The sequence below is a fragment of the Sorghum bicolor genome, chromosome 7 (assembly GCF_000003195.3).
Source record: "Sorghum bicolor cultivar BTx623 chromosome 7, Sorghum_bicolor_NCBIv3, whole genome shotgun sequence".
NCBI classification, from domain to species: domain Eukaryota; kingdom Viridiplantae; phylum Streptophyta; class Magnoliopsida; order Poales; family Poaceae; genus Sorghum; species Sorghum bicolor.
Genome location: NC_012876.2, coordinates 57444189 through 57464437, shown reverse-complemented (window position 1 = coordinate 57464437; position 20249 = coordinate 57444189). Strand labels below are relative to the sequence as shown.

Below are 20249 nucleotides of genomic sequence, written 5' to 3'. Positions count from 1 at the left end.
TCGCTGGATCGCCGCCCTTCCCTTTTTGAAGTGTACCTGCGCTGCCAAGTGCCAAAGCGTCGTCAAAAGCAGCAGCAGCAGCGTACTACCTTGATCTTCATCCGTTGCAAGAACGCAAGCAGGACTTTTCAGTTGGCTGGAACTCTACGTTCCGTCCTCCCTTCTCACCATCTTTTTTCAATTTTTTTTGTTCATTCACTGCTATGCTATCTATGCGCAGTTTCCACAAGCACTGGCCATAGTAAGGCCATGTTTAGTTCCTCACCCAAAAAATTTTCGTCAATCACATCGAATCTTTGGACACATGCATGGAACATTAAACGTAGATAAAAAATAAACTAATTACACAGTTTAGTTAAAAAAATCGCGAGACGAATCTTTTAAGTCTAGCTACTTCATGATTAGCCTTAAGTGCTACAGTAACCCACATGTGCTAATGACAGATTAATTATGCTTAATAGATTTGTCTTGCAGTTTTCTGACGAGCTATGTAATTTGTTTTTTATTAGTTTCTAAAACTCCCTCCCGATATCCTTCCGACACATCCGATATGACATCCAAAAATTTTTCATCTCTAATCTAAACAGGCCTAACTACTCGATCTGCGGCTCCGAAGGACCACACGACAGGCTAGGGTCATGCTATAGTAGTGTTGAGCCAGGCCATATGAATCTATAAAAACTACTACTTTTAGTGTGTGGTTTGCTCTTATAGACCCATATAAAACGGTTCAATGTTACTAGCAGTCCATAGCTATCGCGTGTCTCCAAGGAGTGTAATTAAGCGACGATCAACTTAGGTATCGGTCACATCATCCGTGAGCCCGACTCAACATTAGCTGTCCAGGCGATTATTCGTTGAGAGAAAATTAGATCCTTAGTGAGCTTAAGCTTTCTCAGCTTCGTGTGCTGTCTTTAGAAATAGAGATAGAGATTGTAACAAAAGCTGCTCATCAACTAGCAGCGTTGGAGTATTTCTATGCTGAATGGGAGGGGTAATTCTCAAGCTTCATCCCTGTAAGCGTTGATGTAATATATTGTCTCAACAATTTGTTAACATCTTAGTAATGAAAGTACACCCAGTTTATTAGGAGTCCATACCTATAATTAGCCATACAGATATGGTCTATCCATAATATATATATATAGTAAAGTGGTTGTCTCTCTCACTCTCTACTCTTGCACCTTCTAGTTATTGCCACTCTTGTGGATAAGAAGCCGTTGGATAGGGAGCTCATCGTCAGGGTTAATAACTGATCATCTGAAAAAAACAAGTTTTTATAGTGCATTTGTATCTACTTTCTCGTTATTAGGGAGAGTGTAATTCTTATCTTTTAAGGAGTCAAACAATTAAATTGGCTAGACTTATATATAAGAAGTACCTATTACATTTATGCTACTGAATAAATATTAGTAGACTAATAATTAGTATTATCTTTTTTTAGAATTATACAGTACAACATAGATAGAGTTATAAATGATAATAATATTATTTGTAAACTTAGTCAAACTTAATAAATTTTGGCTTAATTTAAATCTAGAGCTAGCCTGTTCGCTTTGTATGAAAATTTATGGCTGGAAATATTGTTCGCTGTTTTGTTGTAAAAGAAAAACATTATTGAATGACTCACAGATTTGACAGATAAGTTTAAGCGAATATAACCATATATCTTCTCTAGTACAGAGTTAGGTACTAGTGTAGTGTCTGTCTCACATATGACATGTGTTATGCTTCTCATTTTCCATGCTTACTGTGAGGTCCCATCCACGCAAATCTCAGACCCTTCGAGCGTTCGAATCCATCGCCTCGAGGCTTTAGCATACCACAGTCTCTAGCATACCATCCCTTTTCCATACAACATAAGAGTTGTATCATTTTCTCAGACTTTGCTCGTGGGCTGCGTTTTAATGTATATTTGTCGCCGTATGTATATGCACCGAGACCATTGTGACTAGTATGATTTAAAAAAGGGTTACCAACCGCATAGCTAAATAATTAATATATCCATAAAATATAATACTCTCTGTAAAAAAAAATAATTCTCACTTTTCGAGAAATCAAACAGTTTAAATTTTGATTAAAGTTATATAAAAAATACTAACATTAATGACACAGAATAAGTATAATTAAATTAGTTATAGAACATTCTTATAATAAACATATTTGTAGACATAAATACTAATACTGTTTAATAACTTGGTTAACCTTGAGCTAATTTGATGGAAACAGATCATATAGTTGCATATTTTTATAAACAGAATGAGTAAGGATGGCAGCGGGGCGGTTTCCAATCGGATATCCGCGGGTTTTGGCTCTCGTAGGTTTGGGTTTGGGGATGATTTTTCACTCATGGTTTTCGGGTTCGGGGCCTCGAAACCTATCAGGTTCGGTTTTGGATTTGGTTTTCCACCCGTGGATATTCAATGGTTCGGTTTTTTATATTTTATAATATGGTAATAATAACTTGTTTGAAATTTATTTTAAGGTAACTCATGAAAATATTTATGTTTTATTGCCTCTTGTTTATACATGTAAATATGTGTGTATATATCATGTATATATTTACAGAAAGTTCTTATTGATATTATTATGTTGACATAGAAAGCGGGTTTCAGTGTATCCATTTGGGTTTCGGGTATCCGCGGATTTGGTTTTCGGGAGGAGTTATCACTCGAATCGGTATTCGGTTCGGTTTCGGGTTTCAGGTTCGAGTGCACATAGACTTCACCTGATCCAAACCCGCTCTGTTGCTATCCTTAAGTAGATTAGGAAACAATAAACTCTTACATAAACATCTAGCGTCGGGTTTGACTCGGATACATCTATATTATTATAGGATTAGAGTAGCAGCCCTTTGGTTATTGTTCGCTCAAATTCCCAATCTATAGATGCAGATTGCAGAGACGAAGCATTTCTACAGTTCCACTACCGGCATCCAACGGCCCAAAATCCCCTATTAAAAATGCCGCCAGTGTGAAGCGAAATTCAAAACCCCAAGTCAAGTCCTGTGCGAGAGTGTGAACTTGCGCCGCGTAGGCCACATCCACACAGCCCACAGTGCGCCGTGTGCGAACGCAGCGCAACGCGTCTACCCAACCCCCAAGCCGCAGCCTGCACCGATCGCGCGCACGCGCCAGTACGTGTCGAATGCTGCTGCAACCTCGCCCCCTCGGTGTGTACCGTGTGAACGGATCCCCCAACCGCACTTTTCACCCGCAACCACCCCTCCCTCCGCTGGACTCGCTCGCTCTAAAAACAGGCTGACGGCGCGGGCGCGGCTGCCTAAAACGGCTTTGCTCCAGCGGTCCAGCCTCCTCCGCCAAACAGTCCACCGCGCTCCCGTTCCGGCCGGTGCGCTCTCTCTCTCTCTCTCTTCCTCGTCCGCCATGGATGCTTCTAGTGCAACTAGTGAAAACTAGAGCAGCAGCGACTGCGCGGCCCCCATTTCCCCAGGATCCTCTCCTCTCGCCGCCGGGCGCACCGAGCTGCCGTCTCCGGTAAGCGCCGCCCACTCCCTCGCTTCCTCCCCCCCCACCCCCCCGTGTTCCCGATCGAGCAGGCACCGCCTGTACTTTGCTTGTTGTGTTTGACTTGACCCCGGGGGCAACCGCCGCTCCTTCGTTCGTTTCGCTCCTGCTTGTGTCGTGTGTTGCCTTCGCATTTGCTTGCTTGCTTGCCCGCATCTTGGCGGTAGTTCTCGGGTTCGTTCTTGGCAGCACGGGCTCTCAAATTCCATGGCTGTTTCAGTTTTAGCCCACTGGAATGAGCTTTCCTTGGTGCCGATTCCCCTGAGGAATGTTTCTGCTGTGTGTGCGCCTAGGAAGCTTCTTTGTTCTTGTGTCCTGCCGTCGGCGTAGTAGTGCAGAGGATCTCTCGCTTGCGATTGCAATCGAGGTGCCCATTTTTCTTTGTTTTTTTATTTTAGATAGAAGAAATCGAGCTGCTCATCAGCCCCATGTGGTGGTGCTCATTGTTTTTACAAATGGGGAAATGCTTCTGTGTTCGAGATCGGATCCCATAGGGTTTTCTTTATCCACCGAAATTCACCGCAATTTCTGTCAAGGGTGTTTAGTTTCCCTTACGTTTGGCAAAAAAGTGGTTATCGTTCATTTTGGATTTTAGCCTCGAGAAAAAAACAATCAAACAAGCCTCGAGCAAAAAAAAAAAAAAAAATCAAACAAGCCTCGAAGGACAATAAATTCTGATGTAGAGGAAACTAAACATAACCCTCAAATTTTTGACATTTTATATTTTATCGTTAGAATTAATATTTTGTATTTTGTATTACATAGGAAGTAAACAGGCCCTCAGTGGAGTCCGATAAAATTAGATATTGGCTAAATGTTTTGGGTTTTTCCTGCTCTCACTCAGACGGGCCAAATTTACTTGTGACGGTCCAATAGCACATACAGCTCCTCCCAGCCTATCAAAATTCTAGGAATCCGTCTCATATCCCAATCATTCCGCGTACAGGCTACATCCATGATCAGTGCAGCGTCGCCGCCATAGACATGATCCCGCACTCATAGTGTTTTATTCTTGTTTTTATCAGTGGACAAGTGATGCTTAATAGCTTAGGAATATTTTCAAGTCAAATTCTAAGATTTTTTTCAAAACAATTTGATTTTTTTTTAAAATTTTTTGGTCCAATATTTCCGATATGACCTCCACTAATTTTTTTTATTTTCGATAATGAAAACCCTATTCCTATCTTGTTGATTAGTACTCAAATTGTTTAGTATGCCTTTGTCGTATCTTCTTCTACTCCCTAGAAAGAATCAATCAATTCATGTGTGTCAATCTTTTTTAAAGTTTGACTAACTTTATATAAAAGAATAATAATATCTATGATATAAAATGTGCATCATATGAAAATATATTCGATGATGAATCTGATGATACTAATTTGATACCATAAATCTTATCATTTTTTTTCTAGAAATTTAGTTAAAGTTTAAAAAAATTAACTTAGGACAACTTAAATTGATTTGGACGGAGTGAGGAAGAACTAAGAAGCCCCGACCCCTTTTAGGAAAATGTGAGATTCCGTCTTCCTGCTTCATTTGCAGTGGCTTCGGAAACCATCCAACGTCCTGAGTATAATAATAATAATTAAGTTTGCCATTGGGTTTTGGTTTTGCCATATTTGCATTTTGCTTCTCTCATGGTATGATTATCGAAACTACCTGTACGTGTGTCTGGCAGTTTGGGGGCCTCTAGTTAACCAAACCCATTTATGAGTATAATTCTTCTGTCATACTATATTACTATGTTTTTACATGAGTGCGTTCTACTTGGTGTTAGTATGTGTCCCAGAACAGTAGGCGGGGCTTCCTTCAATCTACATGTTTCATCTTATTGTTCTAGAACGTTGCTTTTAGGGGGGAAGGTTACCAACGTGTGCAATTTTGGTTGTTGACAACTGTTCATACATGCAATCCCCATTTGATTGTGCGTTGAACTACTTGTACATAGGAGAAAAAAAATGATCTTCTGCTGACTTCTATGCAAATTTTTCAGGGACAAGATGAAGCTGGTTTGGCATTGGGTTTTTCTATTCTTCCTGTTAGTCTCAACATCACAGGGTATGAGTTCAGATGGCCTAGCTCTTCTTGCTCTGTCCAAAAGCCTCATACTACCAAGTTCCATAAGATCCAACTGGAGCACTTCTGCAAATCCTTGTACATGGAGCGGTGTTGATTGCAATGGAAGGAACAGAGTCATTTCTCTCGACCTATCATCATCAGAGGTTTCAGGATCTATAGGACCAGATATAGGGCGTCTGAAATACCTGCAAGTTCTCATTTTGTCTACTAACAACATATCTGGTTCGATTCCTCTAGAATTAGGCAACTGCAGTATGCTTGAACAATTGGATTTGTCCCAAAACTTGCTTTCTGGCAATATACCAGCATCAATGGGCAACCTCAAGAAATTGTCATCACTGTCACTGTACTCTAACTCTTTGAATGGATCAATACCAGAGGAGTTGTTCAAGAACCAGTTTCTGGAGGAAGTGTACCTACATGACAATCAGCTCAGTGGTTCGATACCCTTCGCGGTTGGTGAAATGACAAGCCTTAAGTCATTGTGGTTGCATGTAAATATGTTGTCTGGAGTTTTGCCCAGTTCAATTGGCAACTGCACCAAGTTGGAGGAGCTGTATCTACTCTATAATCAACTGAGTGGCAGTCTTCCAGAAACCTTGAGTGAGATCAAAGGCCTCAGGGTTTTTGATGCCACTAGCAACAGCTTCACAGGCGAGATCAATTTCAGTTTCGAGAACTGCAAGCTGGAAATATTCATCTTGTCATTCAATTATATAAAGGGAGAAATTCCATCATGGCTGGTGAATTGCAGGAGCATGCAACAGCTTGGATTTGTCAATAATAGTCTGTCTGGCAAGATTCCAAATTCTCTAGGGTTATTGAGCAACCTCACACATCTTTTACTTTCTCAGAATTCCCTGTCTGGGCCAATCCCTCCTGAGATTAGTAACTGTCGGTTGCTGCAGTGGCTAGAGTTGGATGCAAACCAGCTGGAGGGCACTGTTCCTGAAGGGTTGGCAAATTTACGGAACCTCTCAAGGCTCTTTCTGTTTGAGAATCATCTCATGGGAGAGTTTCCTGAGAGTATTTGGAGTATCCAAACCCTCGAGAGTGTGCTTCTTTATAGAAACAGATTCACTGGGAAGCTACCTTCAGTGTTAGCTGAGCTGAAGTACCTGGAGAACATTACACTGTTTGATAATTTCTTCACTGGAGTCATACCACAGGAGCTGGGTGTTAATAGCCCCTTGGTGCAGATAGATTTCACAAATAACAGTTTTGTTGGTGGTATCCCACCAAAAATTTGTTCAGGAAAAGCATTGAGAATTCTGGACTTGGGGTTTAATCATCTCAACGGTAGCATCCCATCCAATGTTGTGGACTGCCCAAGTCTGGAGAGAGTCATTGTCGAAAACAATAACCTTGATGGGTCTATTCCGCAATTTAAAAACTGTGCAAATCTAAGTTATATGGATCTGAGCCACAATTCCTTAAGTGGTAACATTCCTGCAAGCTTCAGCAGATGTGTAAACATTACTGAGATAAACTGGTCAGAGAACAAGCTATCTGGGGCAATACCACCTGAAATTGGAAACTTAGTGAATCTGAAAAGACTTGACCTCTCACACAACGTATTACATGGTTCAGTTCCTGTGCAGATTTCCAGTTGCTCCAAGTTGTATTCACTTGATTTGAGTTTTAACTCTTTGAATGGTTCGGCCCTTAGCACAGTAAGCAACTTGAAGTATCTGACACAACTACGATTGCAAGAGAATAGATTCAGCGGAGGCTTTCCTAAGTCTCTCTCCCAATTGGAAATGCTTATTGAGCTGCAACTTGGTGGAAATATTATTGGGGGTAGTATCCCTTCATCATTAGGACAGCTGGTGAAACTGGGCACAGCCTTGAACCTTAGTAGCAATGGTCTAATTGGTGATATTCCACCACAATTGGGCAATTTAGTGGACTTGCAAAACTTAGATTTGTCATTTAATAATCTCACAGGAGGCCTTGCTACATTGAGAAGTCTAGGTTTTTTGCATGCCTTGAATGTTTCTTACAACCAATTTAGTGGACCTGTCCCAGATAATCTTCTGAAGTTTCTGAGTTCGACACCAAATTCTTTTAATGGAAACCCAGGCCTCTGTGTCTCTTGCAGCACCAGTGATTCTTCTTGCATGGGAGCTAATGTTTTGAAACCTTGTGGTGGGTCGAAGAATAGGGGTGTGCATGGCCGATTCAAAATTGTCCTCATAGTTCTTGGTTCATTATTTGTGGGAGCAGTTTTGGTACTTGTACTGTGTTGCATCTTTCTGAAATCTCGAGATCGGAAGAAAAATACTGAGGAAGCAGTCAGTAGTATGTTTGAAGGTTCCTCATCTAAATTAAATGAGATTATAGAGGCTACTGAAAATTTTGATGACAAGTATATCATCGGTACAGGTGGTCACGGAACTGTTTACAAGGCAACACTGAGGTCAGGAGATGTTTATGCTATAAAGAAACTTGTGATTTCTGCACACAAAGGTTCATACAAAAGCATGGTTAGGGAACTGAAGACACTAGGAAAAATTAAGCACAGAAACTTGATAAAGTTGAAAGAATTTTGGTTCAGACGTGATAATGGATTCATACTGTATGATTTTATGGAAAAAGGTAGCCTTCATGATGTGCTGCATGTAATTCAGCCAGCACCAACTTTGGACTGGTGTGTGAGGTATGACATAGCCCTCGGCACCGCCCATGGGTTAGCATATCTTCACGATGACTGCCGCCCTGCGATCATTCACCGTGATATCAAGCCAAGTAATATACTGCTGGACAAGGACATGGTGCCACATATTTCAGACTTTGGCATTGCAAAGCTCATGGACCAGCCTTCTACTGCTTCACAGACCACTGGAATCGTTGGAACCATTGGATATATGGCCCCAGGTATGGTTGAAACAAAGCACATTCATAACTGTTTCTTTTTTCACACTAGCATGTATACATTGATTGCAAAGTTAGGATTCTGGAATGCTTTGTTGCTGAAGCAATTACATGAAATCTTCATGTACTAGAATTGTTTCCAGTAATCCGAGTGCAAGCATACACATTACCAATTACATCTCAGAAGTTTTTTACATCTCAAAAGTTCCGATAGAAGATAAAAAGTCATGGAGAAGCTTACAAACAGTTAATTCCTTGGAGAGAAATTCACAATACAAACATTTCGAAATTCAATTTGCCAGATACTGTCATGTCATCTTTTTTTTTAATATAAATACTACACTTATAAGAACTGCTGGTGTACTTGTCATCTGGACACTATGAAAAATTGGTCTTTTCAGAATACACACCGATGCACATACCTAATGAGCATGCGCTGTCTTGCAGAATTGGCGTTTTCCACCAAGAGCAGCATGGAGTCCGACGTATACAGCTACGGCGTGGTGCTACTGGAGCTGCTCACCAGGAGGACGGCGGTGGATCCTTCGTTCCCCGACAGCACGGACATAGTTGGCTGGGTGTCGTCCGCGCTAAACGGCACCGACAAAATCGAGGCCGTCTGCGACCCAGCCCTCATGGAGGAAGTCTTCGGCACGGTGGAGATGGAGGAGGTGCGCAAGGTGCTGTCGGTGGCGCTGCGGTGCGCGGCCAGGGAGGCGAGCCAAAGGCCGTCCATGGCCGACGTCGTGAAGGAGCTGACGGGCGTACGGCTTGCCACTGGCAGTGGCGGCGGCCGGTCGTTGTCCAAGTCGAAGCAGGGGAAACCGGGATCGCAATCCCACAGCAGCGCGTACTAGCAGTAGGATTCTTGAACTTGTAGTCTCTACTCTCTAGGTACCCTCCCTTGGTGTACATCCTGCCTGGTTGGTTAGTTGACAAACATTAATTTTAGTTGAAATGAAACGGGTGAGGAAATTGTAATTTTAGTTCTTCTGAAATCCGTGGACTGCCATCCTGCAAGCGCCGTGGAAAGTGCATGCTGCGATGGTGAGAAAACTTAGGATGGCTATGAGTCTAAATTGCACAAACGATAAGGAGCACGGAAGGAAGCAAGAGTATGCAACGGTTTTGCAATAAGCTTTGCATTTTTACTTTTGCAAAAAAGGCCTTGTTTAGTTTAAAAAAACCAAATTTTTTTTAAGATTCCCCGTCACATCGTCACATTAAATTTTACGGCACATGCGTGGAGTATTAAATATAGATGAAAACAAAACTAATTGCACAATTTGCATGTAAATCGCGAGACGAATCTTTTAAGCCTAGTTACTCTATAATTGGACAATATTTGTCAAATAAAAACGAAAGTGCTACGATAGCAAAATCCAAAAAAAAATCACAACTAAATAAGGCCGAAGTCTTAAAAACTTTTATCCAACGATTTGACAAATGAGCTTCGCATTTTGATTAACTTGGCAAATTCCTGGCCAGATTTGACATATATGTTAAGACAAGTCTCAATGCATGTTTCATAGGAGTGTCATGCATATTAAATAGAGTGCCACATAAGCAAAATTGCTGACTTGGCAGGGTCATTAAATAAAGAAGTTTCATCAGATGAGAGAGGAGTTTCATCTCCATGAAACTCTTGTGGCTCGGTTATCTTTATAGTCTTGTTAACTGTGCTATGAAACTATACATTGAGACTGATCTAACAATATACGTGCCCAAAGGAGAGGCTGGGGACTGGGGAGCTAGAGCCTAGCATTGACCTTAACGTGGATCCACCACTAGCCTAGCCCAACTAGGCCTCTTTTAATTATCGCGGTTGTCCTAAATAGTTTTTTTTTAACCTCGCTCAGCTTTTGAAAACTGTTCACTTTTTTAATATGATGTTTTGATAGTGACTTTGTCGATGTGGCGCCACTTTAGAGGGGTAAATTGGACTAATTTGAAAGTTCAAAAGAAGTAAATTGGATTAGGAATATTTTTGAAAATATCTAAAATTATTAAACGTTCACAAAATTTTCAAACATATTTTTACATGGAAAGATAATGTAACTACAAATCCTAAGACATGGTTTAATAATATTGAAAATTCACAGAAAATTTATTTAGTTCAGAAAATTATGAAACTTGTTTTGAAACTTTCTAATCTAGCTCTATGTTATGGTGCCTAGGTTGAAATTGTTTGAAGATTGATTAACTCATTTTAGTGCTTATTTTGTCATATAAGTTTGTCTTCGATTCATGGAGGAAAAGACGAACTAAAAAGGAAGCGGATGCTGGATGGCAATGGTATATTCATACTCATGAGACCTTGTGAGTTGTATGCACATGTTCTTTAGCTCTCTCTTTTTTTTATCTCTGTTCTTTAGCTCTTACCAACAACTTCTCGTGTCCCTAGTGCGTTAGGCCGATTGGCATTGGCACTTAATAAGAATAGAGATTTTAATAGAACAATATCTTCCAATGATTTATTTAGTTAGATCTTTAAATGAGAGTTCTTTTACGGTTGGTGAGTATCCCTCTTGGTACCCAAGCCTCCGATCTATTCTGATCATTTGATGCATGTAAAATATCTTGTTTATTAATTTTATTATTTTTTATTTCTCATTAGTTAAAGATAGAGCAAGGCTGGCACTAGACTATGCAAAGATATAAAAAAATTGTAAGAGGAAAAAATATAAATTATGGTTTATTCAGATGACGCCTTAAATGATGATTTTAGAGATTGTGTTTAAGAAAGATACTTAAAATGCTCTATGCCATCTGACATATATACTAGTACAGGATAAAGCTTGTGTTTAGGTAAAAGATGACCAGGACAGAGTGCTATCAATCATCCCTTGTTCCATACAACATAGTTGTATTGTTTTCTCTAACTCCTCGTGGACTGTACCTTAATGTATACTATAAGGATTTTCTGCGCGTTGCCGTGGGTATGAAGGAGAAATCTATATGTATAATATTTATAATGTAAGAACATGATATAATATATTAGTATAATCATGGAGATTATATCCATAGTGGATGGTGTGTCTTGCTGACATGGATATCATAATTCTTGTGCTAGTGAACTTTAATTGCAATGACAGTGGACTGCTGAGGTGGATATCTTGCATGTCAAGAGAAAATGCTACTGACAAATAATAGTGGACTGCTGAGGTGGATGCCTTGCATGTAAAGAGAAATAGATAGTGAAATTTTGCTTTATAAGAGTTATAGATTTGTCGTATGATTTAAAAATTTTAACTCTCTAATTTAGAGAGGCAACTCCAACCTTACTTTCTCCTTGAACGCTCCTGGTCGATCTAAATCCAACTAGCCCCCTCGCTCCCGCCTTCGACAAGCTCATCGGAGCGGGCTAGGAGAGGAGCCCCTCCTAGTACTTAGTAATCCATAGTTGTAAGTTGCTCGGATAGATGTCTTCCATTAGGGGTCGTTGTCGTCGTTGCCACCATCATAGATTGGTAGGTTTTTCTAGGCATCTTCCTCACCATCGCCGTTGTCGCTTCCATGCTCAATAGAAATAAAAAATAAATATGGTCTTCTACTACATGGATCTCCTTTCCATCCTGTTTCCACATCCACCCACCATCGCCAATGCACAATCTTCACCGCTTGCTTCCATCTCCATACATTAGCTTTTTGTCCTAGTGCTCCCTACTTCAGCAAGGCAACTCCTCTTTTATGTTGGTTCGATAGCTCCACCTCCACTTGGGATCCTAGTTTAAGCGTCTTCTTCAACCTCTAGTGAGGGCATCAACAGCCTCCTTCGGTCACTGGCATGCTTCTCCATCGATGGCTCAACCGACTCATCTTTAACCGGTACTTTGCACAGTCAGTCCATCGGGTGTATGCATCCTCAACACCCCCTCACCCTAGCTGGCAGATTTATCTTCCCCAACGCCATCGATGTTGTTGCCTTCCGTAGGGCTTTGTTATAATTTGGTCTTTTAAAGAGGTCCTTTTTATAAAACGACTACTATGACAATGTAATGTGTACTTATGCGAGTGAACAACAAACTTTGTTGCATTTAAATAAATACTCCCTCCATATAGAAAACAATGTAATTCTCGAATTTCGAGAAACCAAATGCTTTCTAATTTGATCAAAGTTATATGAAAAATACTAATATTTTATGATACAAAATACATATTATTAGATTAATTATGAAATATACTTCGTAATAAACAATTTGCATAAAAAAGTATAAATACTATTTGTTGTAAACTTGATCAAACTTGAATTATTTTAAATGGCACAAATACCATATTTGCATTCTTCTATGGCCGGAGCTCGGAGGAGTATAATAAGACGAACTGACCAATACACAAACGTTGCAACTTGTGATTAAAAAAAGAGCTTACCGACAGTGCTGCTGACAAACTAATACATCCGCGTTAGATTAGAAAACAATAAATTTTTATAAAAACATCCAGGCATCCATGGATAAAACGTGGGTTTGACTTGGATACGACCAGAGTAGTAGACCTTTGGTTGTTGTCGTTCGCTGAAATTCCTAACCTATGGATGCAGAGACGGAGCAACTTTTTACAGTTCCGGACTTCCGGTACTAATAATTAAGACAATTTTGTGAAAAAAGCTGAACATCTGGGTCTTGTTTAGTTCCTAAAAAATTTTGCAAAATTTTTCAGATTCTTCGTCACATCGAATCTTTAGACACATGCATGAAGTGTTAAATATAGACAAAAATAAAAACTAATTACACAGTTTGGTCGAAATTGACGAGACAAATCTTTTGAGCCTAGTTAGTCCATGATTGGACAATATTTGTCAAATACAAACGAAAAAGCTACAGTGCCGATTTTGCAAAATATTTTGGAACTAAACAAGGCCCGCATCCAACGCGGCAACGCCCCCAAATCCCCGTTTAAAAATGCCGCCAATCTGAAACGAAATTCAAAAACTCACACTGTGTGAACTCCGCGCCGGCCACACAGCCTGATGATTACCACAACTACCCTCCGCTGGACTCGCCTGTGCCACCGCCACGGCTCCACCAGTCCAGTGCCACTGTGCCAGTCCACCACCGCGCTGCCACTGCTCTCCCTCTCTCTCGTCCGCCGTGGATGCTGCTGCTAGTGCTCGTGAAAACCAGAGCAGCGCCTGCCGGCCCCAATTTCCCAGGATCCTCCCGCCCGCGGGCACCGCGAGTTGCCGTCTCTGATCTGGTAAGCGCCGCTCACTCGCCCGCTTCCCCCCCGCCCCTGTGCTCCCGATCGAGCAGGCGGTACTTGCTTCCTGTTGTGTTGTGTGTTGCTTGTTGTTTGAACGAACCGCCGCTCCATCATTCGTTTCGTTCCTGCTGTCTTGTCTGCTGCATTCGCATTTGCTTCCCCCACATCTGCGGTAGTTCTCGTGTTCTTGGCAGCGCGGCCGCGGGCTCCCAAATTGAGAGTGTTGTTCAGGAACGAAGCAAATCCGGTGGCTGTTTCATTGGTAGCCCACTGAAATGAGATTTCCCTAAGAATGTTTTTTTTTAAAAAAAAGATAATTTCCCTGAGAATGTTTCTTGGGTGGCCGTCGGTGAAGTGTAGTGCAGACTATACTGCAGAGGATCTCTCGCTTGCAATTGCAACCGAGGTGCCCATTTTTCTTTTAAAATAAAACATTAAAAGAAATCGGTGGTGCCCATCAGCCCATGTGGACATGTGGTAGTGCCCATTATGGAAATGCTTCTGTTCGAGATCGGATCCCATGTCGTTGATTAGTATGGCTTATGTTTAACAGAAGATCGGCTTTGTCGTATCTTCTCCCCTAAGAACTAAGAAGCCCGTCACAAACTCACACTTCCTGACCCCTTTTTAGGAAAATGTGACTTTTCCTTCTTCGTTTGCTTGCAGTGGCGTCGAGGACAATCCAGCGCCTTTTGAGTAATAAATAGGGTGCAATTTGAATCCCGGTGGATTCTAAAAAATCTGGATAAAAAAATTCACAAAATCTTAAGTTAAAATCCAATAGAATCTACCTTGTTTGGATAGGATTCTGAGATTTTCTTTAACCCAAATTCACAAAATTCCTTGGGAACCAACGGGATCTAAGTTTAGCATTGGGTTTTGGCTTTGCCATCTTTGCATTTTGATCCTCTCACAATATGATTATCGAAACTACCGGTAGGTTCACTTCATTGTCCATGACTCCATGGTGTCTAGCAGTTTGGGGGCCTCAAGTTAATCAAAACAGTTTACTTGATGGATTTTTTTTTTTTTTGTGCAGAATACTAGGCTTGGTTTCTTCAACCAAGATCAAAAGTTAGAAAAGAGTTTCTACCACCTTTTATTTGGAAAACAAAAGTAACTTGTAGTTTCTTCAATTTGTGCCCGAATGTTGCTTTAGGGGGAAGTTACTAATGTGTGCACTTTTGGTTAATGACAACTGTACATATATGTAATTCCCATTTGTTTGTGCATTGACCTACTCGTATATAGGAGATATGAAATGATCTTCTGCTGACTTCTATTCAAAATTTCAGGAACAAGATGAAGCTAGTTTTCTGGCATTGGTTTTGGCTATCCTTCATGTTATTACTTTGGTCATCACAGGGTTTGAGTTCAGATGGCCTAGCTCTTCTTGCTCTGTCCAAAAGCCTCATACTGCCAAGTTCCCTAAGGTCCAACTGGACTGCTTCTGATGCAACTCCTTGTGCATGGAACGGTGTTGGCTGCAATGGAAGAAATAGAGTGATTTATCTCGACCTATCATCCTCAGGGATTTCAGGTTCAATCGGACCTGAAATAGGGCATCTGAAATACCTGCAGAATCTCAGTTTAAGTGCTAACAACATATCTGGTTCGATCCCTCCAGAATTGGGCAACCTCAAGAAATTGTCATTACTATCACTGTACCAAAACTCTTTGAGTGGAACAATACCATACGAGTTGTTCAGGAACCAGTTACTGGAGAAAGTGTATCTCAATTCCAATCAGCTCACTGGTCTGATACCCTTCTCGGTTGGTGAAATGATAAACCTTAAGTCATTATGGTTGAATGAAAATATGTTATCTGGAGTTTTGCCCCGTTCAATCGGTAACTGCACCAAGTTGGAGGAGCTCTATCTCCATGATAATCAACTCAGTGGCAGTCTTCCAGAAGCCTTGAGTGAGATTAAAGGCCTCAGGATTTTGGATGCCACTAACAATCGCTTCACAGGCAAGATCTTGTTCAGTTTTGAGAACTGCAAACTAGAAATATTCAATTTGTCATTCAATAATATAAAGGGCGAAATTCCAGCTTGGCTAGGGAATTGCATGAGCTTGCAGCAACTTGTATTTGTCAGTAATAGTTTTAATTCCCTAGTAGTGCTAGGGGCTTGGAGTATTTGGACACATCGCAATGCGTGTGTATTTGATGGAGCGACTCCTAGCATATCAAGAGCCCTCAGCGCTACTAATGATGAACGACATCTTTGGGAGATGGCAGGCGCACGGTGCCTCTCTTCTTTGACTAGTCCGGTGCATGAAGAGTAGCGAGTGAGGAGTTGGTTGGTTTCTAAGTTGTAAACGGCGTGCGTGTAATCTCAAATTATTAGAGTGGCTTGTGTTGTGTGTGTTGGCGTTAGTTTTTCTGTTCTTTGGTTGTGTGGTACCTTTTATCTTCTTAATATAATGATACGCAGCTCTCCTGCGTGTTCGAGAAAAAAAAAGTTTGTCTGGTACAATTCCAACTTCTCTAGGCTTATTGAGAAACCTCACACATCTTTTTCTTTCTCAGAATTCCCTGTCTGGGCCAATCCCACCTGAGATCGGTAACTGTCGGTTGCTGCAGTCGCTAGAGTTAGAAGATAACCTGCTGGATGGCACTGTTCCTGAAGAGATCGCAAATTTACTGAACCTGTCAAGGCTAGTTCTGTTTGAGAATCATCTAACGGGAGACTTCCCTGAGAATATTTGGAGTATCCGAACCCTCGAGAGTGTCCTTATTTATAGCAACAAATTCACAGGGAAGCTTCCTTCAGTGTTAGCTGAGCTGAAGTCCCTAAAGAACATCAAACTGTTTGATAATTTCTTTTCTGGAGTTATACCACAGGAGCTGGGTGTTAATAGCCCCTTGGTCCAGATAGATTTCACAGATAACAGATTTGTTGGTGGTATCCCACCAAACATTTGTTCAGGAAAAGCATTGACAATTTTGGACTTGGGGTTTAATCATCTCAACGGTAGCATCCCATCCAATGTTGTGGACTGCCCAAGTCTGGAGCGAATCGTTGTCAAAAACAATAACCTTGATGGGTCTATTCCGCAATTTATAAACTGTGCAAATCTACGTTCTATGGATCTGAGCCACAATTCCTTGAGTGGTAACATTCCATCAAACTTCAGCAGATGTGCAAACATTACTGATATAAACTGGTTAGAGAACAAGCTTTTTGGGGCAATACCACCTCAAATTGGAAACTTAGTGAATCTGGAAATACTTGACCTCTCACACAACATATTACATGGTTCAATCCCTGTGCAAATTTCCAGTTGCTCCAAGTTGTACTCACTTGATTTGAGTTTTAACTCTTTGAATGGTTCGGCCCTCGGCACAGTAAGCAACCTGCAGTTTCTGAAAGAACTACGATTGCAAGAGAATAGATTCAGCGGAGGCTTGCCTGATTCTCTCTCACAATTGCAAATGCTTACTGAGCTACAGCTTGGTGGAAATATTCTTGGGGGTAGTATCCCTTCATCATTAGGACAACTGGTGAATCTGAGTAGAACCTTCAACCTTAGTAGCAATGGTCTAGTGGGTGATATTCCATCACAGCTGGGTAATGTGGTGGACTTGCGAAGCTTAGATTTGTCATTTAATAACAGGAGGCCTTGCTACATTGAGAAGTCTAGGCTTTTTTCAGGCCTTGACTGTTTCTTACAACCAATTTAGTGGACCAGTCCCAGATAATCTTCTGAAGTTTCTGAGTTCCACACCAAGTTCTTTTAATGGAAACCCAGGCCTCTGTATCTCTTGCAACACTAGTTATTTTTCTTGCATGGGAGCTAATGTTTTGAAACCTTGTGTTGGGTCAAAGAAGAGAGGAGTGCATGGCCGATTCAAAATTGTTCTCATAGCTCTTGGTTCATTATTTGTGGGAGCAGTTCTAGTACTTATACTCTGTTGCATCCTTCTGAAATCTCGAGACCGGAAGAACAGTGAGGAAGCTGTCAGTAGCATGTTTCAACATTCCTCATTTAAATTAAATGAGGTTATAGAGGCTACTGAAAATTTTGATGACAAGTATATCATCGGTACAGGTGCTCACGGAACTGTTTACAAGGCAACACTGAGGTCAGGAGATGTTTATGCTATAAAGAAACTTGTGATTTCTGCACACAAAGGTTCATACAAAAGCATGGTTAGAGAACTGAAGTCACTAGGTAACATTAAGCACAGAAACTTGATAAAGCTGAAAGAATTTTGGTTCAGAAGTGATAATGGATTCATACTGTATGATTTTATGGAAAAAGGTAGCCTTCATGATGTTCTGCATGTAATTCAGCCAGCACTAGCTTTGAATTGGTGTGTGAGGTATGACATAGCTCTCGGTACTGCCCATGGGTTAGCATATCTTCATGATGACTGCCGCCCTGCTATCATTCACCGTGATATCAAGCCAAGAAATATACTGCTGGACAAGGACATGGTGCCACATATTTCAGATTTTGGCATTGCAAAGCTCATGGACCAGCCTTCAGCTGCTTCACAGACCACTGGAATCGTTGGCACCATTGGATATATGGCCCCAGGTATGGTTGAAACAGAGCACATTCATAACTGTTTCTTTTTCCTCACAAGCATGTATATATTGATTAGAAATTTAGGATTCTGAAATGTCTCATGTAACTGAAGCAATTATTTGAAATCTCTATGTATTAGAATTGTTGGATTTGTTTCCAGTAATCTGAGTGCAAGCATACACTTTACCAATTATTACTCTCACCGTCCACGAAAGAATCAATTTCTAGAGTTGTCCTAAGTCAAACTTTTTAAACTTTGACCAAATTTCTAGAAAAAATGCTAAGATTTACGATATCAAAATAGTATCATTAGATTTATTATAGATTATATTTTTATAACATGCGCATTTTATATCTACTTCCTTTAGAAAGTTTGACCGGCCTCAGAAGCTTTTTTACATCTCAAAAGTTAATACAAGATAAAAGTCATGGAGAAGCTTACAAACAGTTATTCCTCTCGGCAAAAGAAATTCACAATATAAACATCTGGAAATTCAATTTGCCAGATACTGTCATGTCATCTTTTTTTGTTATATAATTACTACACTTATAAGATCTGCTGGTGTACTGGTCAGCTTGAAACTACAAAAATTGGTCTTCAGAATATGCATACCTAATGAGCAGCATGGATACTGTCTTGCAGAATTGGCGTTTTCCACAAAGAGCAGTATGGAGTCTGACGTGTACAGCTACGGCGTGGTGCTACTGGAGCTGCTCACCAGGAGGACGGCTGTGGATCCCTCGTTCCCGGACAACACGGACATAGTCGGCTGGGTGTTGTCCGCGCTGAACGGCACCGACAAAATCGAAGCCGTCTACGACCCGGCCCTCATGGAGGAAGTCTTCGGCACGGTGGAGATGGAGGAGGTGCGGAAGGTCCTGTCGGTGGCGCTCCGGTGCGCGGCCAGGGAGGCGAGCCAAAGGCCCTCCATGGCCGCCGTCGTCAAGGAACTGACGGACGCGCGGCCTGCCGCTGCCAGCGGCGGCGGCCGGTCGTTGTCCAAGTCGAATCAGGGGAGACCGGGATCGCAATCCTACAGCAGCGCATACTAACGGTGACAATAGGATTTGATTCTGCCGAGCTGCTCGGAGGCCCCCCCGACTTGCTGAATCTGTACCCTTCTAGGTATCCTCGCTTGGTATACATCCATGATTGGTTAGATCACAACGCTCAGTTTTAGTTTTTTTTTACAGCAAAACATTTGTACGATTAGTTGTAATTGAAATGAAATAGATGAGGAGAGATGTTCGGCTCGTGTGTTAAGGGTGTGTTTGAGGAGAGATGCTTTGGCTTGTGTGTTGGGTCTGTTTGGATGCAAGGATGAGAGGATCGGGTTGGAATGACTCTATGACCTACAGTGTTTGGTTACGAAGGGCGCTATGGAGAGGACGTCCCACCTGAGAATATTACTGTGAAATATGCTGTCATGAGAAATTTTTGCCTAAGAGCATCTTCAAGGGTTTTGCATTTGAGGTTTGCATTTGAGTAATTTGTCAAAAAACTCCAAAAGAGATATCCAACGGTTTTGCATTTAGAGTTTGCAATTTGGGCAACTTGGCAAATGAGGAAGCAAACTTGGCAAAAATGCCAAGCTGTGGACGGCTTTGCAAACCTGATCGCGCGAGCAAAGTCACACGCGAGGAAAGCGCGCGTCTAGAGACCTCCTATTTTTATCCTTTGCCAAGTCCAAATGTCAATTCTCTTAGAGATGACCTATTTTTATCCTTTGCATTTTGTTATAGGAGTTTGCAAACAACAACAAATGCTAAGTCAATTTGCCAAAGCCTTTGGAGATGCTCTAAGTGGGACGCTAGTGCGCTCGCTGGCGAGGAGTAAGAGGAGAGGAGGTGCGTGTAGGTGAGGTTGAGAAAGAAGAGAGCTCTGTGGGACTGCCGTTCGCGTGAGTTCAGGGCCTTGACCTATGGGGTGGCATCATGGAAGGAGGCGCGTGGCTTGGGCAATCTCATCGATGAAGGGTACACGAGTTGCTCCAAATGGGACCCGAGCACATTTGCTTGAGGAAGAGG

The 20249-nt window shown here is 41.4% G+C and overlaps 2 protein-coding genes across 2 annotated transcripts; both read left to right on the top strand.

The window, feature by feature from the left end:
- LOC8080622 (receptor-like protein kinase) lies at positions 3266-9589 on the top strand. The gene is made up of 3 exons (XM_002445536.2): positions 3266-3497; positions 5521-8483; positions 8928-9589. The coding sequence occupies exons 1-3, from the start codon at positions 3391-3393 to the stop codon at positions 9335-9337; spliced, it is 3480 nt and encodes a 1159-aa protein (XP_002445581.2). The 5' UTR covers positions 3266-3390; the 3' UTR covers positions 9338-9589.
- LOC8077868 (receptor-like protein kinase) lies at positions 13426-19604 on the top strand. The gene is given in 5 exon segments (XM_021464503.1): positions 13426-13676; positions 14978-15786; positions 16139-17300; positions 17302-18230; positions 18865-19604. Coding segments are annotated over 4 exon segments (3303 nt in total). The 5' UTR covers positions 13426-13676; positions 14978-14984; the 3' UTR covers positions 19275-19604.

Excerpts from the sequence above, each read along its gene's own strand:
- LOC8080622 (XM_002445536.2), top strand. The coding sequence starts at position 3,391 with ATGCTTCTAGTGCAACTAGTGAAAACTAGAGCAGCAGCGACTGCGCGG. Across the intron at positions 3,498-5,520 it reads GCACCGAGCTGCCGTCTCCG|GGACAAGATGAAGCTGGTTT; the intron begins GTAAGCGCCGCC and ends CAAATTTTTCAG. Across the intron at positions 8,484-8,927 it reads CATTGGATATATGGCCCCAG|AATTGGCGTTTTCCACCAAG; the intron begins GTATGGTTGAAA and ends GCTGTCTTGCAG.